Here is a 19,741-nt window from a genome sequence, read left to right on the forward strand (position 1 = left end):
ATTTTTTTTTATAATTTGTCATGTAGTCCGTTAATCACTGGGATATAAATATATGGAAACGTAAGTAAAACAACAATTAGACATTACATAACCCTACAATAGTGTAAAAGATATAGACAGGCTAATCATATTATTGGTGACACAGCAATCACTTACAATTAAAATCCTCTACCATAATCATTGTTTAAATTAGGTATGTATGTGAAAATATAGTAAGTAAACGAACTGATATCAAAGACGATAACCTAACATGGCATCTCCAGTAGAAGTAGACTTCCCTTACACTATGCAAGTGCCATTTGGTGGGAGGAAATAAAAGTTTACAATAAACCTACGAAAATATTGTATAACACTTAAGTTAGGTTTAAAATTTTGCTAAAATAAAACATAACTAATAAACTAAATTGAACTAAACAACACGCCACTCGAACGTCCCTATCAGATAGGGTCATCACTATCACTGAAATACAAGGTAATCAGTAATTTAAAAACATACGCCTTTAGATCCTTCAAAAGGAAAAGTCTCCATAATTTTTGATTGAATCGAAACGAAAATGCAATTTCTGGCGTCTACACCGCTAATTATTTTTTTTTTATAAAAATCAACTTCTAATCAACAAAGTGCAGAATAAAATTAAAATAAAATCAATAGTACGATCTAAACTGACACATAAAATTATTTTCAATAATACCAACTTAATTTAACAGAAATTATTTCTAGCGTCACTGGGACGCAATAAAAGTTAAGAAAACACCTTCGTAACACAGAGAAGTCCAATAGTCGCCACGTCATAAGTCACGTATCACACGCCGTTCCAGCCGCCTGTCTAAGCGATCTGGTTCAAGTAGTCGATGAAGTCGTTGGAGAAGAGCTGCAGGGAGGGCTCGGCGAGCGGCGCGCGGCGCGGGAAGCAGCCCGCCAGCAGGTCCAGCGGGCGTTCGGCCGGCTTGGGCCGCAACCCGGCCAGGTAGCGCTCGGCCAGGGACTCGCCCAGGCTGATGGCCAGGGTCTCGGGGCTCACGCCCAACAGGGACAACGACTCGGTGATGCTCGACACGGAAGGAGATAGGTACTTATTCGCGGGTTCTTCTACAGGCGGTTCGGGTGCGCGGGCCATGCTAGTGTTGACGACAGGGCGCAGAGCGGGCGGCGAGGCGCGGCGCGGTGGCGACGGGGCCAGCCCCCACGCGTCGGCGGCAGGGGGGGTGCCGGGAGAACCTCCCGGCACCGCCGACTGTTATGGCCACTGCTGGTACAGCGGGAAAACCCGTTTTGTGAAGCAGTAGCTCAGCGGCTTCACGAAGTGAGTGTCGAGCACGCGGCAGTGCGGGCACGTCACCGGGTGCGAGTAATCAGAGTAGTTCAGCCGCTGGTGCGGTATCAGCAGTGCCTTATAGCAGTTGTTGCACTGTTGGCAAAATAAAACCTCATTAGGAACCTATTTGGAAGCAAAACCAAACTGAGCTTATGTGACCGACTTAACAGTCTACTAGGCGATAATAAAGAAGAATAGAATTACTGACCTTCAGTCTCTCAGAGCAGCACGGCGTGGCCATGAAGATGTCATACGAATACATGGTGCCGAGCACGAGCGAGGAGCCGTCCCACTTCTGGCCGCAGAACCGGCAGCGGATGGTACGATCGGGATCACAGCGCTCCAAGCAACCCATGCACACGCACGTCAAGTACTGCGTGCGACCTTCCACTTTAACCTGTGCAAAAAAACAAGATTCTTTAACATATCGAAAAATACAAACACCGGCTTCATTCAATTTCAGTCAGTTAACGAATTTGTCTAATCAAATATCATAGCAGAATAAGTTACATTGAACACCTCTGAAAGTCTCGCACAAATTAATATTTGCCATTTAAATCCTCTTCCCCTTTCCCAGTCCGCTATAAAATATTCGTGTTATACAGAAACACAAGTATCATGTTAATTCTAACGTCAAACAGTAGCGAGAAGGCAACTCGTCTCTAATCCACAAAACAAACAACAACACAACTTTTGTATGACTACGTTTGTCTCATTCTGTACACTTAAACAAACTTTCGCGGATCTTATTTAAGTTTCTGTTTTGAATTCGTACTTTAAAATGTCTGGCGTAATGGTGTTTTTATTTGAAGCTAGCGAGAACTTCTCCAATAATGTAAGAAAGTTGGAACTTTTGCGAATTCAATTTATGACTTATTTTAATATCAATTTCAAATTGGGAACCTTTTTATTGTGATTTTAATATCGTGTTCACAAAAGAGATCGGTAGGTACTACGAGGAATATGCTTACGTGATATAGGGACTACTTCAACATGAGATATTAATTTAAAGCGTATTATGTATTTACCTCGACAGCGCCGCTGTCGTGCTGGCGCGGGCTCAAGAAGAAGGTGCCATCGACGAGCGGGTAGCGGTCGAACACGTGCAGGGTCTCCTTGCACAGCGCGCACGACACCCGCGGCTTGTGCTGCCCGGCGAGAGTCGACAAGATGAAAAGGCGCGTGTCGTCGTTGCCATGGTTACCCTCGTCCTCAATCTATAACAACAGAAACCACACATCAATAAAACTTGTATTAATGATGAGACTGCTCGTAACCATAATATACTTAAAACAATTCACTTCTACGACCCTATCCACTTGGGGTGCAGACGTTATTGTAAATCCACGCTCGCAATTTCAATATTTCATATCCCCACATTTACATATTACGATTAATGCATCCACCCACGACACTTACCGCAGCAACTCTCCCTTCGTAATAACACAAGTAAATGACTGCATAAAGTTGAATAATGAAAGGCTGAAAGGCAATTACGCTGAATTCGGAGTCGAAGTCAAACAAAGGCTCACGAGCCACGGAGATCGATTGTGAAGCACAATTCGTTCACGTACGAGCAATTTGTGAGAGCGAATAATAATGAAAGTTTAACGAGTTACTGTTGCAGCGTAGGCATAGCGGTACGCCTTAATTAAACATAATATTATGAGCTGTCAAGCTTAATAAGTCTATTCCCATTCTCTATCGACGTATTGATTAGCGAGCATTGTTCCTCGTTTAGATACCGGCCCGTGGCTGGCGTTAGTCAGCCAGACTTGTCTGCCATCTAACACTTATACTAACGAGCAGTTAATTGTCTACACGCTGACTACACAAGAACCAGAATGCGAGACGCATATGTAAGGAACTCTTGTTACATTCCAACGTGCATATATTGATGCTAAGCATTCCAATCTATTATTAGAGTGACGTCGTGACACCAGGAACACATAAAACGTACCCGGCGAGAGCGTTGACCTACGCAAACAAACTCAGTATGATTTGCAGTATAGTGCAGTGCAGTTTGCCAAGAGACGAGCGGGCGGGGGCGGGCCATCCGGCATAGCAAACACCGCCGCGATATCTTGCTACCAACTCCAGCACGGGCGCCGTCTATTCCGGACGTGTCAAACATTTCGTTATTTAACTACTGATCATAACATTTAGAGCCAAATGTTAATGCAACTCTCCATTTGTAAATTGTAATCGCAGACTCGTGTTGTCGCTTTGGCGTGATAAATAACTAGCCGCGAGTGCCGCCTGCACGGGACTCGCGTGATTGATTCAGCTGAGCAGCTGCTCACATATGATTGATAACACCGAATCATTTGGTGGCCGTGAAAGACGGAGACACGACGACTACTACTCGGTAGCTAATAAAACACCTATGAATTAGGTACTGTGTTAATTAAAACGGTGCTTGAGCCCTCGCCTTAGGACTAATGAGTGACAATTAAATTGTTAAGTGTCGCGCACCCGACAGTTTAGTGAGGTTGCAGGTCTCGGGCGACGAACTCGCGGCGACTGCTGCAAACTTGCACAATTTACTTTTGTTCTGCAAGATTGATGAGCACTCCGACGCAGACTATTTATTTACTCAATCCGATCACGCTTTGTCTCGCAATCGTCGCCTTTTATAGTAGTCTACGATGACTCGGCGTGGTAGTAAACTGGCACATAACATTTCTAGCAGGGTTTAGGTAAGTGCATGTCTCCTAGGTAGGGAAAACTAGTAACTAAAGGCGACTAAAGGCTGGATTGCAAAGAGAGCAAAAAGCGATATGGTCATATGTAGTCAGTTAACAAGAGCGGGCCGAGCTAGTCGACGGGCGCAGACGTACGTAGCTTCCTCTAATTACGTCTACTGAATTTACATAGTGCGGAGAAACTTGGCAGCCAGTAAACTTTGCGGTTTCAATGGTGTCGAAACGTCCCGACCGCCATATCCTCGCAGTCACTTCCGCGACAGAACGCGCTTAAAATAAAATGAAAACTGAAACAAAGAGTTTAATAGTGTCGGTATAATGCGTAAACTTGGGATTCTGTGTCGCATACATTTAATCGCGGTTCTGTTCGTTTGTTTCGATGTTCAAACAACAAGAGCGAGAAGAGCTCGTTTGAACGAGGAGACGAGTGGTATAGAGAGTGCTCGAAGCGACGTTAGCACTCCACGTCCCGCAGAACGAATGTACACACATTAAAACTTTCCGAATTGGAGGTGACGCAATAATTAAAGAGCTGCACGGAGTGGCACCCCACCGTGCGGCGCTTTTGTCAAGCCCGGGAAATGGAAAACAACAAACACAACAGATAAATCATTACGTTACTGTTGCTACTACTCTGTACTAACAATGTGTCAATCAAATGTACACTCAGCGTTATAATATGTAAAAATGCACTTAGCAAACATCATCACGTAACATAAACTTGCTAAAAGTAAAATAAAGTGTAAAGGAGATACATTTCCCTTCCATTTGTATTTTCTCTTTATTTCACTGCAAAGTATTCACGCTACATTGTCAACATCGTTTCCTATTGTTCTAAGTAGCTACGTAGTGTATTCTCGGTAAAACGTTTGCAAACGAGCTTTTATAATAAAAAATAACAGACATCCAACCAAAGGTAAATAACGACGATAAATCTGGATTGTTCTCAGGGGTAGCTTATTTTTAATTAGCCAAATGAAACTTTTCCTATTATATTTCGCCTTCGCGTCGCCGGCACTCACTTAAATATAGCTAGTAAAGATGGGAATTAAATACAAAGCAAAACGTTGCTTAGCTTGCGTTGAAAGGCCGAGAAAAAATGTGAAACCTCGCCGCAAATCCAATTAGCCGACAAGATATCCAATACTATGGATCTGATAGCAGTGAAATTATTTAATTGAATTTTTAGGCTTCACTTTATTTGAGGATTTTAATAGCGTTAAGCTGTTATAGAACGGAGAGGTACTCGGCGCCAAAATGTTTAGCCTTTAGAGTGAAGGAAGCTGTTATTCACCAGTGGCATCTCAAACAATAAGTCTGAGAGCGGATAGCGGATCGTATTTGTGGTTCGATACATTTATCGTGACGGCTGCGGTGCGTTCTGTCTTGTATTTGCCATTGTCTGAGAGCTTTACGTTAATACTTTGCTCTTTGCTCTTTTTCTTACCAGAAAATGCATTTTTAAAGTAATGCAATTGTCGGAATGTAAAAACTGTATCTGTGAACTCGTGCTTTCTAACAACATGTATTATTGTTAACTACGTATTGTTAATATTCTCTTTGTTTATGAAATTGTCTTTTAAATCGCTAACAAGGCGTAATCTGTGTATGAGTAGGTTCAGATACTTATCTAAATGAGAATAAAACACGGTGAATGCCATTTGAATCACAGTTACCTAGCTCGGTTGCGCAGGGCTACGCAGATTACAACTTTCTAAAGGAAATTATGGTTTTATTCCATCACGGTAGTTATTTTCAAGCGTAACTTGTCTGCTCATCAGTATTCGACTGTCAAAGGACGCAGCGGTTTATGTAAATCTCGAGCATTTATTACGTTTGCAACTCTGTAAATGTCGATACACTAGGCGAGCGCGGAGAATTCGTGAAGCGAACAATTTGTTAATCTTCTTCAAGTGCAAATACCTCACAGAGCAACCTTATGTAAAGGTATTGGAAGCATCTCGTCCGTGTATTCATAAAATGTTGCCTATACTCCCGTCGAGTGTAAATATATCGCAAAAATTCAAATGTCTTGAAAGATATTTTCTCGCTTGAATTAGCGCCCCGACATTCCACATTACGCGGTGTTGCTCGCGCGATATGAATGCCGAGATATTGTGGAGTGACAAAAGGCATCTTAATTCGACGCTAACTGGTGACAAGAAAACTTGAATGTGCATGTACATATCTTTAGATACTATGTTTTAAAATGTCTTGAAGGTGAACTATGCAACAGTCGTTATTATTTTATTGCACTAAGTCTCGGGGGATATGGAGTGTCTGAAGGATCGCGTCTCGTCACTAGTGTTAAGTAAAATTTAGATTCAAATGGGTGTTAAAAATGTTTGAACGAACCAAGTGGGTGTTCGGGTGCTTTGATGCGATTTTGATGAGGTTCCCCGTCGGATGGCGAGCGAGACTGAACGGTGACATTTTTATTAAAATGTTGCCTGACAATAAAACGATGTTCGATGAACGAGATGTCGTAAATTCGTCGGGAGGTAATTGAGTGCGGCCCTGTCCGCCTTGTTCGATATTTAAATGATGCAATCGGAATGAAAAATCGCCAGCCTGTTAAAGGAATAGGTCGATTGTTTGCGTTGAGCCGCAGACGAGACGAAACAGTTCACGCTACATGGAAAACTACTTATCCTAACTTCGTTTTATCGTTAACTGAATTGTTATGTCAGTTACTGCCCATTCAGCTAACGCGTCATTAGATTTACCATGCTCTAACTATAAACAAATAAAGCTGCTTTGTAACGAAAACATCAAGTTTCAAATATTTCTATTGTTATTTCTGGCATATGATTAGAGCAGCCTATCTGATGTTGTACCTCATTAAAATTTAAGAATGCATTTAATCGACGGCAAAATCAAGAAACCCACACCTTCTTTATATCATAGGTATTGTGTGTTAATTGCTAAAGTACACAATAATAACGTAAGCAAACAATAACGAAGAATACTAAATTGTGAATGTTATGTATTTTAACAGGCAAACACATCCATCTCAGATGAATTAATTAAAAAAATACGACTCTTTTAACATTTACTCCGGCCAAGTTTGGACAGCAAACATTTATTTAGTCTGGATGCTGTGTACATGGGATTTCGTCTGAAAACACATTTTATTACAGAAAAAGTTATCATATATGTGGAATGTGGGTATTTTTAACGAAATTCGATTCTAGATGGAAAATAACACAGGTTTTATGACTGTATTAGTATTGATTGATTATTACGATTGAAGTGACTCAGAGTTTCAGGTGAAAGACCACACAATTTTGCGAACTTTTGCGTACTCAGTCAGACAGACCTGTATAGTCACTGCTATGATATATCTAAGACATTTCGCCAAGCGCCAAACTCATTCGCTTAGCAAACACCGCTCGTGCGCGTTTGCTCAGCTAGTTTGTTTCAACATACGTTAATATGCAATGTTCATGAATATACCATGGAGATGCATCTTTATGATTAACAAACTCAGAATGTCTGTCTGTTGATGTATTGTATACCTATGTTTGTCTATAGTTTTACATGATAGAAAACATTTTAATTCTTATTTATCTTTACTAAGACGTCGTATTTTGCGTTCTTAGTTAAGAAAATAGTGTGATGTTGACTTCACTAATTAAGTTATCAATTAAACAGAAGAACAGTCACGCAACCGATGCTGTGTCGTTCCTTGATTGCTACCAAGTCTGTTTTTTAACACATACTATAAAACATGCCAGTTTTAAAAGAGACTCTATGACGACGTAAAAAGGGCGATTAATCATCACCAGTCACCACCACATTGACTCGATATCTCTTACAACGTTTTCGTCTCAGGACTTAAAGAAAACAACACTGTAGTTGATTTAGTAAGATGGTTCGATTATCGGAATCGTTTCGCCATATGGAAATATTTACATTAAGTGAAGCAGTGTAACTGTTGGCGCGATAATTCTTAGCGATCGGCCACGTGCGCCCGACAGCTGAGTCAACATCATAATGTGAAGAAATGTTGCTCTGATTGAATATATTGTTGAACTAGCTGTTGTTCATGGCTTAGCTGGACGCCCTTTAACGATATCTGATAAAATGATTTGCCTATGTGTTAGTCAAAAGAGTCAGCTACTGTCATACCAAATTTAATAGAAAACGCTCCAGCAGTTTGGGCGTGAAGAGGTAACAAACATACTCACACACACGCCTTTCGCATTTACAATATACTGGGATATCACCTTATTTTTAATGCTGTTTAAATTAAAATTGCTTCTATAAACTACTTCAACAAAGTTGCTAGTCCAAAGTATAACCTATTAACAGTTACGTAAACAATATAATACGATTGCTTTTATTTATACTTATAGTTGGAACGACTTGAGAACTGCGCAAATATGTATGAGCTATATGTACAGAGTATAAATCTTTACGTACAACTAGTAAACATCTTTATTATTTCTCGTTGCAATCTTATGACCCGTAAATTGTATTTTTATGGCTTGCTTTAGAGCTGACTCATGTCCTGAAGAAAAATAGTCGACTGCCCGCCGCAAATGTTCCAACTGGGATTTTCGATTTGATTCATCCATACTTATATTATAAATGCGAAATTAAATCTGTCTGTCCCGCTTTTACGTCAAAACTACTGAAACGATGGAAATGTAATTTGGTACACAGATAGTCCAGAGCCTGAGAAAGAACATAGGCCTGTTAAATGAAAAATGGTTATAAGGTTGAAGGGGGTCAAAGTTCATGTTAAACCTTCTTTTAAATTGCTGAATGAAATATGTGCACAGCGATACTTGGGTATTTTAATTTTAAGTTGGAATGAATGTGTTTTGGCAAGGCTACATTTTATTCCGCAATTCCAACGAAAACGTGAACCATTGCGCGCTGTAAACTGAAGACCACGCGGACAGAGTCACTGGCAACAACTAGTACCGAATAATTTATTAGTTGACATCTATATTTGTTGTATCACTTTAAAACTATTAGCGTTATGATTTATTGTACCAAAACTATAATTTTATTATTGCGTAGGCATTTCCTATCATAATAAAGCTGAAATATACAGTAATAAGATGGTCTGTCATTAATTTTCTTGTGTTTAGAGAAAGGGTATTTATTAGACGAGTAATTTTGGTAAGTGTCCAAGCGCAGAGAATTTCTTAGAAGCATCTGTTTTATGAGCATTTCACTTGCCCCATTACGCACTGACAAACAATTCTTATCGTTATTTTATGCCGTCCCGAAACTCAAAAGTAAAACTGAGTAACAATTTAACGAATAGTAGTTTTTTTTTTTATAAAACTAGTCCCTCTTTAACGATGCTTAATGCTTGTCTTACGCGAGGATCGAACCATCGACACATCGCGCTCAGTGTGCTTGGCGTGGCGACCTCCACCAAAATTGCATTTTCAAGAATCGAAGTCAGCCTATGGATAGTTGACTAAGTGACATATCATGGCTGCGTGAACGACATCATAACTAAAACTATTAACTCCCAGTCATATTAACGATATATTAAAGCCAAGTACACTTACGCTGTAAATATTCCACAGTGATTGTCATAAAAGTTATTTATAGCAACATAAATCTATCGAGATAAGCATAGGTACGTATTTATAGTATGAATAATAATTGTATTGAATAGACGAGTTTACATTCCGATAGGCAAGCGCCACGGAACGGAACGCGGGCCCTTACTAACGGTGTCAGAGACTGCACTGTTATTTCATATTTGCTATCGCGATATAAAATGCTGACCGGTTTGTTTCTTAGGTAGCAAATACCTAACGCTATCGCACATGTAGGTATGTATTTTACTGCGATTGTAATAGAAGAGTCCGCCTTATCGGCATTACATGACCTACCTCAACGCAGTAACGCTACGTCAGGTTAGTATGGTTCTCAACTTTTCTATTTTAATCGCGGCCCTGAGCTGTAGTGAGAAATCATTTTGCTCATAACAACGTTGGTGTAGTCCAAGTCGTAAAATTCATTTGGAACTAATTCATTGGTCATAGAATATGTTTGTTTAGTGCGGGGCGAGCCGGTCTGCAAATATCTGCGACTGGAAATATGGTCGCTTGATGACCGCCGCACTTATATCACTAAACATATGTAAGAGAATGTGAAATAGTAATTATTGCTGCGGGCAGGTGTTTATTATTTCCAGATTTTATTGTAGGAGCCTAAGCAAGTCGTATTACCTCATTTATTTATAATAGCAGCCCCGGAACTATTTTTCTATTGAATTGAAACGCATCATAAATTATTAAGGTTATTTCAAGTGTTGATCTCTAAGCCGCGACTCGAATGGCAATGGGTTCTTTTATTTTATTTGCTTGTTAGTGCTGGAGTACATTGATTGCTGACTAGATATATAAGTACATCTTCTATTTATTGCATCGTATATGAGTAGTAAAGGTACTTAGGTTGATTAGCATTAGACGTAATTATGAGTGTCTTGCAAATACTGTTTATTATGACTAGAAGACACTTATGTTAATCTTTTTTATGTTTTAAAACAGTTTGGATAAGGTGGTCAAAGGATTTGTTGAGTTCAACAGCAAAGAGTTTGTGTGTTGAGAAGATAAATCCTTTTAAATACTTGAAACACCCTCAACAGTCTAGCTTGATTCCGGGTTCTTAGCTGAGATAAAGAAGAAAATGAAAGGATTTCATCTATTATGCAGCGCTAATTTGTAGTGGTTTGTATTAAAGTGATAATTATGTCTGGTTTTTTCTTTACGAATCCTTTTTTAATGATTCTCAAAACCCGACATCTTCATAATGTATGTATATTTTAGTAGGAATATATGTGCCTTTAAGTAACGCAAATACTAAAACACCGATCTATTTTTAAAGACAATCTGTATTTTTTTCTGCCGTTTCACGTTTAAATCAATAGATCTTTATCATCAAGAGTCTATCAGAAGTGTAAATAAACAGACCGCAATCTGAACGCATTGTATAACTTCAGATAAGACCACCATCAATCAACGTAGGTAAGTTTTTAAACTGATAATTTGAAGCGAGTACATTACTTCGACGAAAACAAACGACGATTACATTATCAGCTGCTTGATACCAGTATAGCAAACCGTTCGGCTTGCACTGATAACCCTGCACTAAGTTCTGTGTCACTTTGGAATATGTTATCTGTTTTGCAAAGTTGCCAACAGCAGCCTTGTACCGTTATCTCACAATGAGAATAAGAGTGACAATTATAGTGATAAAGTGAAAATTAATAAATAACTCAACGAAATTACCATTTCACTGATATGAGCTGAGAAAGTTGATATGAGTCGTAAATATGAGTGTTTAGTGTGCCTCACTTCAGTTGAACATAAATTTATAGCGAAGGAAATAGTGGCATAAATGCGAGTTTTAAATACTTTATATTCTGTTTATTTGAATGATAACAGGAAAAAATATAGTAAAATAAAACTAGACTATTTATCCTTATTTTACGACTGCATTTACTTTAATTCCGTTTATATGTAAATGCAAACGAAACCTTAATAGCTTTATCTGATATAATAATTGAGGTAAATATATCGAATAACATTAGTCACTGCAACCAGCTTAGAAATAATTATGGAATGTATCATAACTTACCTTGAGTTGAATAAGACAATTATTATTTGTATTCAATCATTGTAAACTTATCCTTGCGAGTTTACTTGCATAGATATGATCTAAATGCTACAATTGTATTTAGATATTCGATAAGTAAATATACAATTCAATAATATTATCATTCATAAAGCAAGTTGTCGTTTAAACGCGAAAGCAAGCTTTAGAGAACGCGGAGTTGTGGATGTTGGAGTCACATTTTACAGAAAATATCTTGCGAGAAAAATAGTTTGAAAGCAAATATCAAGCTTGGGACGACGAATAACTTTATTCTTGTGCTCAACAGAGCGAAATGAAAGAAGAAACAACTGCAACTGTCACGTCATGCGTCGCTATTTGCATCGCTTGGACTGAATCTTATCCGCTTAGTTGCATTTGTTGGCGACGACCTTTATAATGCAGATAAAACTGCTTATTGTAAATTAAATTTCTTTGCACATAGTTGTTATGAGAATGAGAGAGGCTCGCCGATAAAACAACTGCATAATTTAATTGATCACAGGGTAAGATACTGATGCGGTCGGTCTATGAATGGGTGATCATCTATGTCATAACGAGATCCTCAGTGTTTCGGAAGGCGCGTTAAATTGTGGACCACGTTAAAAGGTCAGGTTAATGTTTATATTATGAGAAATTTATTGTATTGTTTCTATACTAGAGCGTTCTATTTTACGCGTATTGGATTTAAAATGTTTTGTTATAACTAAGGCTAATACTATAATATAAAGCGATGAGTTAAAAGGAAATCAAAGTTCAAAATGCAAACATAATTTGATAGGATCTCGAAAAGCGCTACATTTTAATATCGCAGTGCCAATTCTCATGGAAGGAATTCGTTTCAAATAGCTTCGAGCAAAATAAAGTGAAGCAGTCTTGTCGTCTGTCTACTTTATTTCCGTGGCACTTGTGTTATTGCCGCAAACATACCGAATTTTGTACATTAAGACTTGTATGAAGTTGGCAAGAAATGTTCTGATTTTTATGTTTGAAGGCAATGTTCATAGGTTTCTTTTCTGTTAAGAACATTGCCTTCGTGGAGAAAATGACTGCTGAAATTTATCGGAAAGAAGTAATAAAAATGTACTGTGTTTTGTTTAGATGATCGATTACTACTTGATAATTTAGATTTTGTTTTAGTATAGGTGACATACAGGTATGCTTCCGAAAACAAAGTGGTTAAGAGGAAGCAGCTACTCCGTACACAGCTAATTCCACCTACACAGTCATGTAAACACCTTCTTATCCATCGCATTGTGTAGACTACTTAAATATACCTACTTTGGACATCTAATGATTCAATATACAAAACGAAACACGTGCACACACACGCGTTCCGCAACAACCAGACAAAACAATATAGTGTCTTAATATATGCCTTATGACTCAGGATCAGACTGATCGAAAATTAATAGTGCGTACGTGCTAAGACACATGTGCATGGAAATGTTGATAATATGATTCTGTATGACGATATATCTCTTAGTAATTTTGGGTATCCGTGACTGTGATCATGTAGGAGAGGTAAGCAGGTTTTCCTCACAATAATAATATTGATTTCAATTTGCAATATTAAAATGTTTTCCTTTCTGTACTATCTATTATAGGTTAAGAATATCTTACTAAATTTGTTTTTTTTTTTTTGCTTTTTGAGGAAACAAGAAGTTCGTTTTATAGTCACTCTATTTTGTTAGATTTTTTTTTTATTTTTCCTGTTAGTGTTATAAAATAGTCCACTAGTAATCACAGATCATTAATTTTCCATGTTTTTAGGTAAAACATCAAAAAAGTGGCTAGATTTATGATGGCTATTCAACATGATGGATGAACTCAATTTGTCACTGTTAAATGGAAATCTACGAGAATGTTTTAGTGCAATTGTTCGCTTTGTTTTTTAATATAGATGTAGATTAATTATCCTAATTAAAACATCACACATCTTTAATTCAGTTGACATATGTATACATATATGGAAGGTTCGAAAAACACTCATTATTTCTAACTACGGCAATAATTAAACCTGCAATAAAATATAAATAATCGTATTATATTTATAGTAATTAATGTGGCGTGTTCATTAATTGTGCGAGTTGTTATCGGGAAACAAATAATATGTTGTATAATTTACTGTTTACAGACCATATCAATAATTATACATAGTTTACTTATTTTAAATATTATTTAAATGTGATTTTGAATTTTGCGTTGAGTTCTTTAGTTTATATCTTGTTAGCTACATAAAATAATTACAAAAATGAAGAAAATTTAGCAACGCCGTGAATTATTTCTAATGCTTAGATTCTCACATTAAAGACTCAACAGTATTCCCAATTATGCATATTTATACAAACATTCAAATCGTATATTGTAGTACACACTTATCCCATTAACCTTTGCCTGAAAGATGTAAAAGCTAGACTGTTATTCTAAGGAATTATTACTAACTAAGCGACACACCTTGCCTTACCACTTAGCCTTACACAGCAGTAGCTTGTACCTAAGTTATAAATCTTTTGCGTCTTAAACAACTGATAAGAGTATTAGCCACTAATATAAGTTATCACACAAGCTGTTATAACAAACAAGTTATTGAAATACGTTATATTTCCATTAATTTGTGTTTGTGCATTCCGTTATTAATTTTGTTTGAGGAAAAGAATTAATTTAACCCCAATATAGCGGCTGTGTTTATTTACGAAATGTATACTGCATTTGCGGTAAAATATATTATGTGTTAAGAATAGAAAAGTCTAGAACTTGATAAAAATAGAATGTAATGTGTCAAGCGTTTGAAATAGGCTTTTTATCGCTGTTATTGAATGCACACAAATGCATTTAAGTAAACAGCCGTAAGGCTACGGCCACAGAGGTCGATAAGCGATTAAAATAGATATTAAGTTGTCGAGCTAAAGTAAAACACAACATATCCCCATCTCTGTCTTACATACCGTTTTTGTAAATTTTGATCTCGCTTTAATAATCTTTTATCTCTTTTCTGAAGCGTACGTTGCGCTTCAACGTCCGGTTGTACGTTTGACACTTGTATCGAAATGAAATGTTTTATAAATAAAGGTGCTAAGATAAGCTTTATCTAAATAAACAAGTCTAATTAATGTGAAGTACATTCGGTACAACTTTGTAATCTTGTAAATAGGATGCGAGATAAAAATATAATTCATTACGTTTAGCAGTTAGTTTATTAATGCCAAACAACATCCGACTCTCCTTTCAGATTTCTTGCTGAAAGTTGAAAATTTCGTCAGAGAACAGGTTAGCGGATAACAAAATACTCAATATAAAACAAATTGTAAATATTTTCTGCACTCTATCTACTTTTTCTATGTCATATTTTTTAAATTAATAAAGTCAAATTGTTACGCATAAGCGCAAGCGATTCGCTGTTCAAACCGCGTCTAGCAGCACCGTGCGTGTCCTTTCAACATAGTACCTATTACGTGTACGATAAGTCGCGGCCAGTATCGCGGTCGCAGAGGATAACGCCCGCGCCAAGGCAAACGTATACCAACAATAAACATGTCGGCGCGACCCTTACATAACATGCTAAATGTTGTACTACGCCAGCGAACTACAAATTGTCTACATTGTTACCGAGAAGCGGTTGAGCGATTGCGAACGACCGACGCGATAGATCCGTGATACCGACCGACGTTTTAGATTGTGCTGCTTTTCAACATGAACGCTTTTTATGGTATGTTCCCTTTATTAGTTTAGTGTTTTGTTTTGTATGTAATCGAGACGATTTAGATTTTACGAAATATTAAGCTTTTCTTAAACAATTGAAGCAAGTTTTTTGTGCTGAAGGTCAAAAATGAACAAAAACCGTAGTCTGTAATTTCAACAAATACCAGTCTCGTAATAAACACATTTACAATCTGAACTAAAAGTTATAATCATGGTCTTATTTGGGCTTAACATTACGATTTAAATTGTAACCAAAACCCTTAACTGGTTAAATACACAGTCCAATTTCGTAAAAGTATAACATTAAGACTTAAATGAGCATACAAACTCATTATACGTCCAACACCTCAATCCGTCCATTCAAATGTGCTCCACTTAGCATACACGTCCGGCGACCTTAATAACTAAATAATAATTATTCAGTGCAACTATAAATGCACAAGTTACACATGGTACAAGGCAATAGACAAGTAGTCTATCGGTCATTGCACTATAGTTCTTATCTAACTGTACTTTATCGGGGCACTCATCATGATATATCATCAATGGCTATTCATTTAAGTATAGTGATGTACTTATCAATTACTATTAGGGCATAGATAAAGTTGGAACAATCGTGAACAATGGTATCGGACGATCTGAGATTGCTTCTATCTATTCGTAGTATACAGCACGCTCATCTAAGACAAAATAAAAAATAATGTTCCTCTCAGTAATTACTTCTATTTTTTAATCTCTCTGTTTCTAAGTGCAGTTGTGGAGAATTGCATTTGTTAAGCACTAACGCCTAAGACTCGTTTTAATTATAGCTCGGAAACCTACAATTATGTATATTGTACATGAACAGGCAATACTTTAAATGGGTTGCATCTATGTTTTTAATATTATTAGGTACTTTATGAGTCTTCTGGTGCCACAGATGTGTTAATGTTACCTATACAGCGTGCGTAGGATTTGTTTATTTGATGCGTCATTGCGTTGCCTCTTAAGATACTGGCTTGCCTTATATGTAATTTATGGCCAAGTTAAGAATAGAGCCGTCTGATGTTAGTCACAGAACAACAAATACTCGTTAATTATTTTAAATTCGAAGCACATCCTGTATTATTCAAATTATTTACATTGTTATACAATGTGTGGAATATATCAGATTGTTATACAACAGGTTAAATATTCTCCTGTTTGATAGAAGAATCCTGGTCTTAACTTACTACTTAGATCATCATTTAGAATCGAATAGCTACCTCGATCTGCCTATACCCAAGTTAGGTTAGCGTAATAATAAGACGCGAAGATCCACACAACTACTAAGGTACATGTAATAAACATAAAAACTTAATCTCGTTAACCATTTAAAGAGCTAACGATGGTATTTACATCGATTCCAAAGACATTTATCCCGAAGCAGTTAGCCTTCGAATTAGAGAGAATATTAGCATTCCGTTCCCATAATAATGAATCCATTATTACATTGATATGCAAATCCATGCAACAAATTGTGCTCCTAAAGGATTTAGGATACAGTCTAATAGAGTTAACGTAGCACAACTTGTTACAAATAGACTTGCTTAGCTATCTGTTACCTGTGTTCAAGTTGTTTTATTTTGTTCGTAAGATGCTATATTTTATTGAGTATTTACTGCGGGCGTTTGCGTTTAAGGAATAAGCAGTAATCGGATTTGTATTGTAACTGACAGTTAAATGTTCTTTAGCGAATTTGTCATTCTACATTAAACGAAAATCTTTTTTAAAACTTACGTGTCGTGTTAATTGAGGTTGAAAATTAATTACATCAATATTCAGATTGTCTACAATAAACATTGTTTGTTTTTATAACAGTTGCCACAGTAAATAAAATATTAGCATACAGTGGCAGAGAGGTCGGTCGATGTTTATCAGTACATAATTCATGCCAATGATTCGATCGCGTTTAGCATCCACCAACACAACTGACAATTCAATAATTATTTTAAATGCCAGTCAATTTGAACCAATGAGTAACGAGAAAGAGGTTTTACTTCATTCATAAAATAAACATCACTTGAGAAATTATTTTATGCAGGATACATTAGACACGGATGAAAGTTCTATAACAGTCCAAAGTAATCGTAAAACATGAATGCATTACTCCAGACCAGAACAAATCAATTCGTAATAAGTTTATCTAGCTATACTTTCATAAAACGCTAAGAGAAATGTGTAGTGGGGCGTGCCGTTTGCAATAAAACTATAAAAGTGTAGTTAACTCTAAAATTGGTTTCGCAGATATTAATTTGCGCTGTTAATATAATATAGTTGTAGAGCGGAGCGTGTACCCGGATGATGTATATCTCAGTTTACGGCGATGCTCGACGCTCTTAATCCCAAGTATTAACCGGAGGCACCGACCCGCCACGATTTATCGTCCGGGCAGCAGCTAGGCGGGGCCAACTAACAACATACACTGTTGTGCCTCGCAACCTGATACCTCGTTTTGTATTTTTCTACAACTCTAGACGTATTACTGTAATACTTTGTACGAGACCAGTCACGTAGCTTGAATTATGTGAAGCGAACACATGAATTATCCTCAGCTTGTTTATGTCACGACTGCTTCGACGTACTCACTGAACTGCACTATACAAAAACTTTTTACACAAACAAAAATAGAGCCATTTAAAATCTTATTTCAAAGACTTTCAAGAGAGCACTTGCGAGGTTTAAGCAGTCGATTCCCGTTTTATCCGTAGCCACTAGCTCCACAGGGATGTTGAAGGATTTAGTGAATTTACAGACGAACTCAAAAGCCCGAAAATGTTTGGTTTATAAAATAAAGTATGTACGATTACAGTTAGAGATGGAGTATTGTGTGCTCATTCACATCATCATTCACAAATCCAGTCTTGTCCGCGCATCAATGAAAAGTCATGAAATGTTTAGTGCTTTACGGAACAACGTCGTGTTGCACTCCGCCGCAGGAATATACGTAAGAATTAATGATTAATATGATTGAGTGCGAGGCAGAATTAAATAATGGATGAGGTCTATGACCTATAAGTAATTCATAGAATGAGCGAGTGAACGTGAGGTGCGGTGCTCGGCCCGATATGGCAGGTGCGTTATGTAAGCGGCCTGCACCGCAGGCGCACGCTTGTGATACCAAATGCCACCGCGCTATTCCTATGCTGGCCGACTGGCGGCGAGCTCGTGCCAAGGCCCCGCAACAATTGAAAGTAGACAACCACTACTTAACCTTTCGAAATAATATTAGATTAACAGAAACATATAATAATAATTGATAGAAAACAAAATTCATACAAGACTAAAGGTCAAACTGTTTAAATTGCAAAATTGCGCCACATTCATAACAGGTGCCGCTTGAACTTAGCGAAACTTAGAAGCCAGACAAATTTATAATGATATAGCCCATTACCTCTCGCAAAGTCATAACGATAACCGTAGATATAGTCGTTACCGTCGCATACCCAAAGGACTTAAAAGCGGACAATTTAAAACATAAATTAGATAGTGCAGTGTCTAAATACGGGAGAACACCGGGAGGCAGCAGACTACCGGGTGGTTAGGGACGATGAATAACGAAGCGACAAGGATGGTGTATCGGGAATGATCGCAGAGTGGAGCGAGACAAATGATCGGGCACGGGTGCAGGAGCCAGAAGCAGTGCACACAGACATCGATCGATTAGCGGCCGAACCGCCGCCGCTCCGCCACAGCCAATCTATCGGGCTTTATGTTCTCTTTTAAATTTATAACTGCCAAATTGTTTCGATCATAATTGGTAATCAAATAAACATTAATAGTTCAGGCGCCGTCATTGTTTCCGACGACATTTATACATTTTAATGTAAACGCGAAAACATTGAATAGAATGCAGTGTGAACGGAGTAGTAGACAGCGCTATTTCACTTTATTTTGATAAATGTTTGCAGTATTCATAGAACAGAATAGAAACAGGAAAATTAAGCATAAAAGCGGCCTTTATCTAAATTTGTAAGGTAATAAGCCATCGAGGTTCAGGTCGCGTCGTCGCCGCCGGTGATCACTTATTTAACTTGGAGGTGCCGTGATTCCGGAGAATCGCACCGGAGCAGACACCGTGCGCATTTTTTATTTATGAAATTTTCTATTGGAACAGCTGCGGTAATGGAATAATTTCGATAGAACTGATCTGTATTCAATGCAAACGTCTCGGTGTGTCTTCAACTTTTCGCGCGCCGATCAGCTTTGCAATTTGCTGTGAAACCGCTGATGAGAATTATTGAATGCAAATTTAGCGCTGTCTTCCAACAAATATAAATTTCTTCGATTTAATCATATATATTAATAGAAACAAGATTTTTCTAAAGACATCTTTTGTCTAAATAAGCAATTAGACAGGGTAGCATAGGT

The 19,741-nt window shown here is 37.7% G+C and overlaps 1 protein-coding gene across 2 annotated transcripts in view; it reads right to left on the reverse strand.

Annotated features, from left to right (window-relative positions):
• Positions 1 to 555: 555 nt before the first annotated feature.
• LOC113497598 (headcase protein) overlaps positions 556 to 19,741 on the reverse strand; it is a 53,932-nt gene continuing 34,746 nt past the window's right edge. For both annotated transcript variants that reach the window (XM_026877190.1, XM_026877191.1), the window contains 3 exons: positions 2,345 to 2,533; positions 1,525 to 1,713; positions 556 to 1,409 (listed from right to left, as the gene is read on the reverse strand). In XM_026877190.1, coding sequence (XP_026732991.1) covers positions 1,239 to 1,409; positions 1,525 to 1,713; positions 2,345 to 2,533 — 549 coding nt within the window. In that variant the 3' untranslated portion in view covers positions 556 to 1,238. The remainder of the gene's footprint in view (positions 1,410 to 1,524; positions 1,714 to 2,344; positions 2,534 to 19,741) is intronic.

Source organism: Trichoplusia ni, chromosome 9 (assembly GCF_003590095.1).
Source record: "Trichoplusia ni isolate ovarian cell line Hi5 chromosome 9, tn1, whole genome shotgun sequence".
NCBI classification, from domain to species: Eukaryota; Metazoa; Arthropoda; class Insecta; order Lepidoptera; family Noctuidae; genus Trichoplusia; species Trichoplusia ni.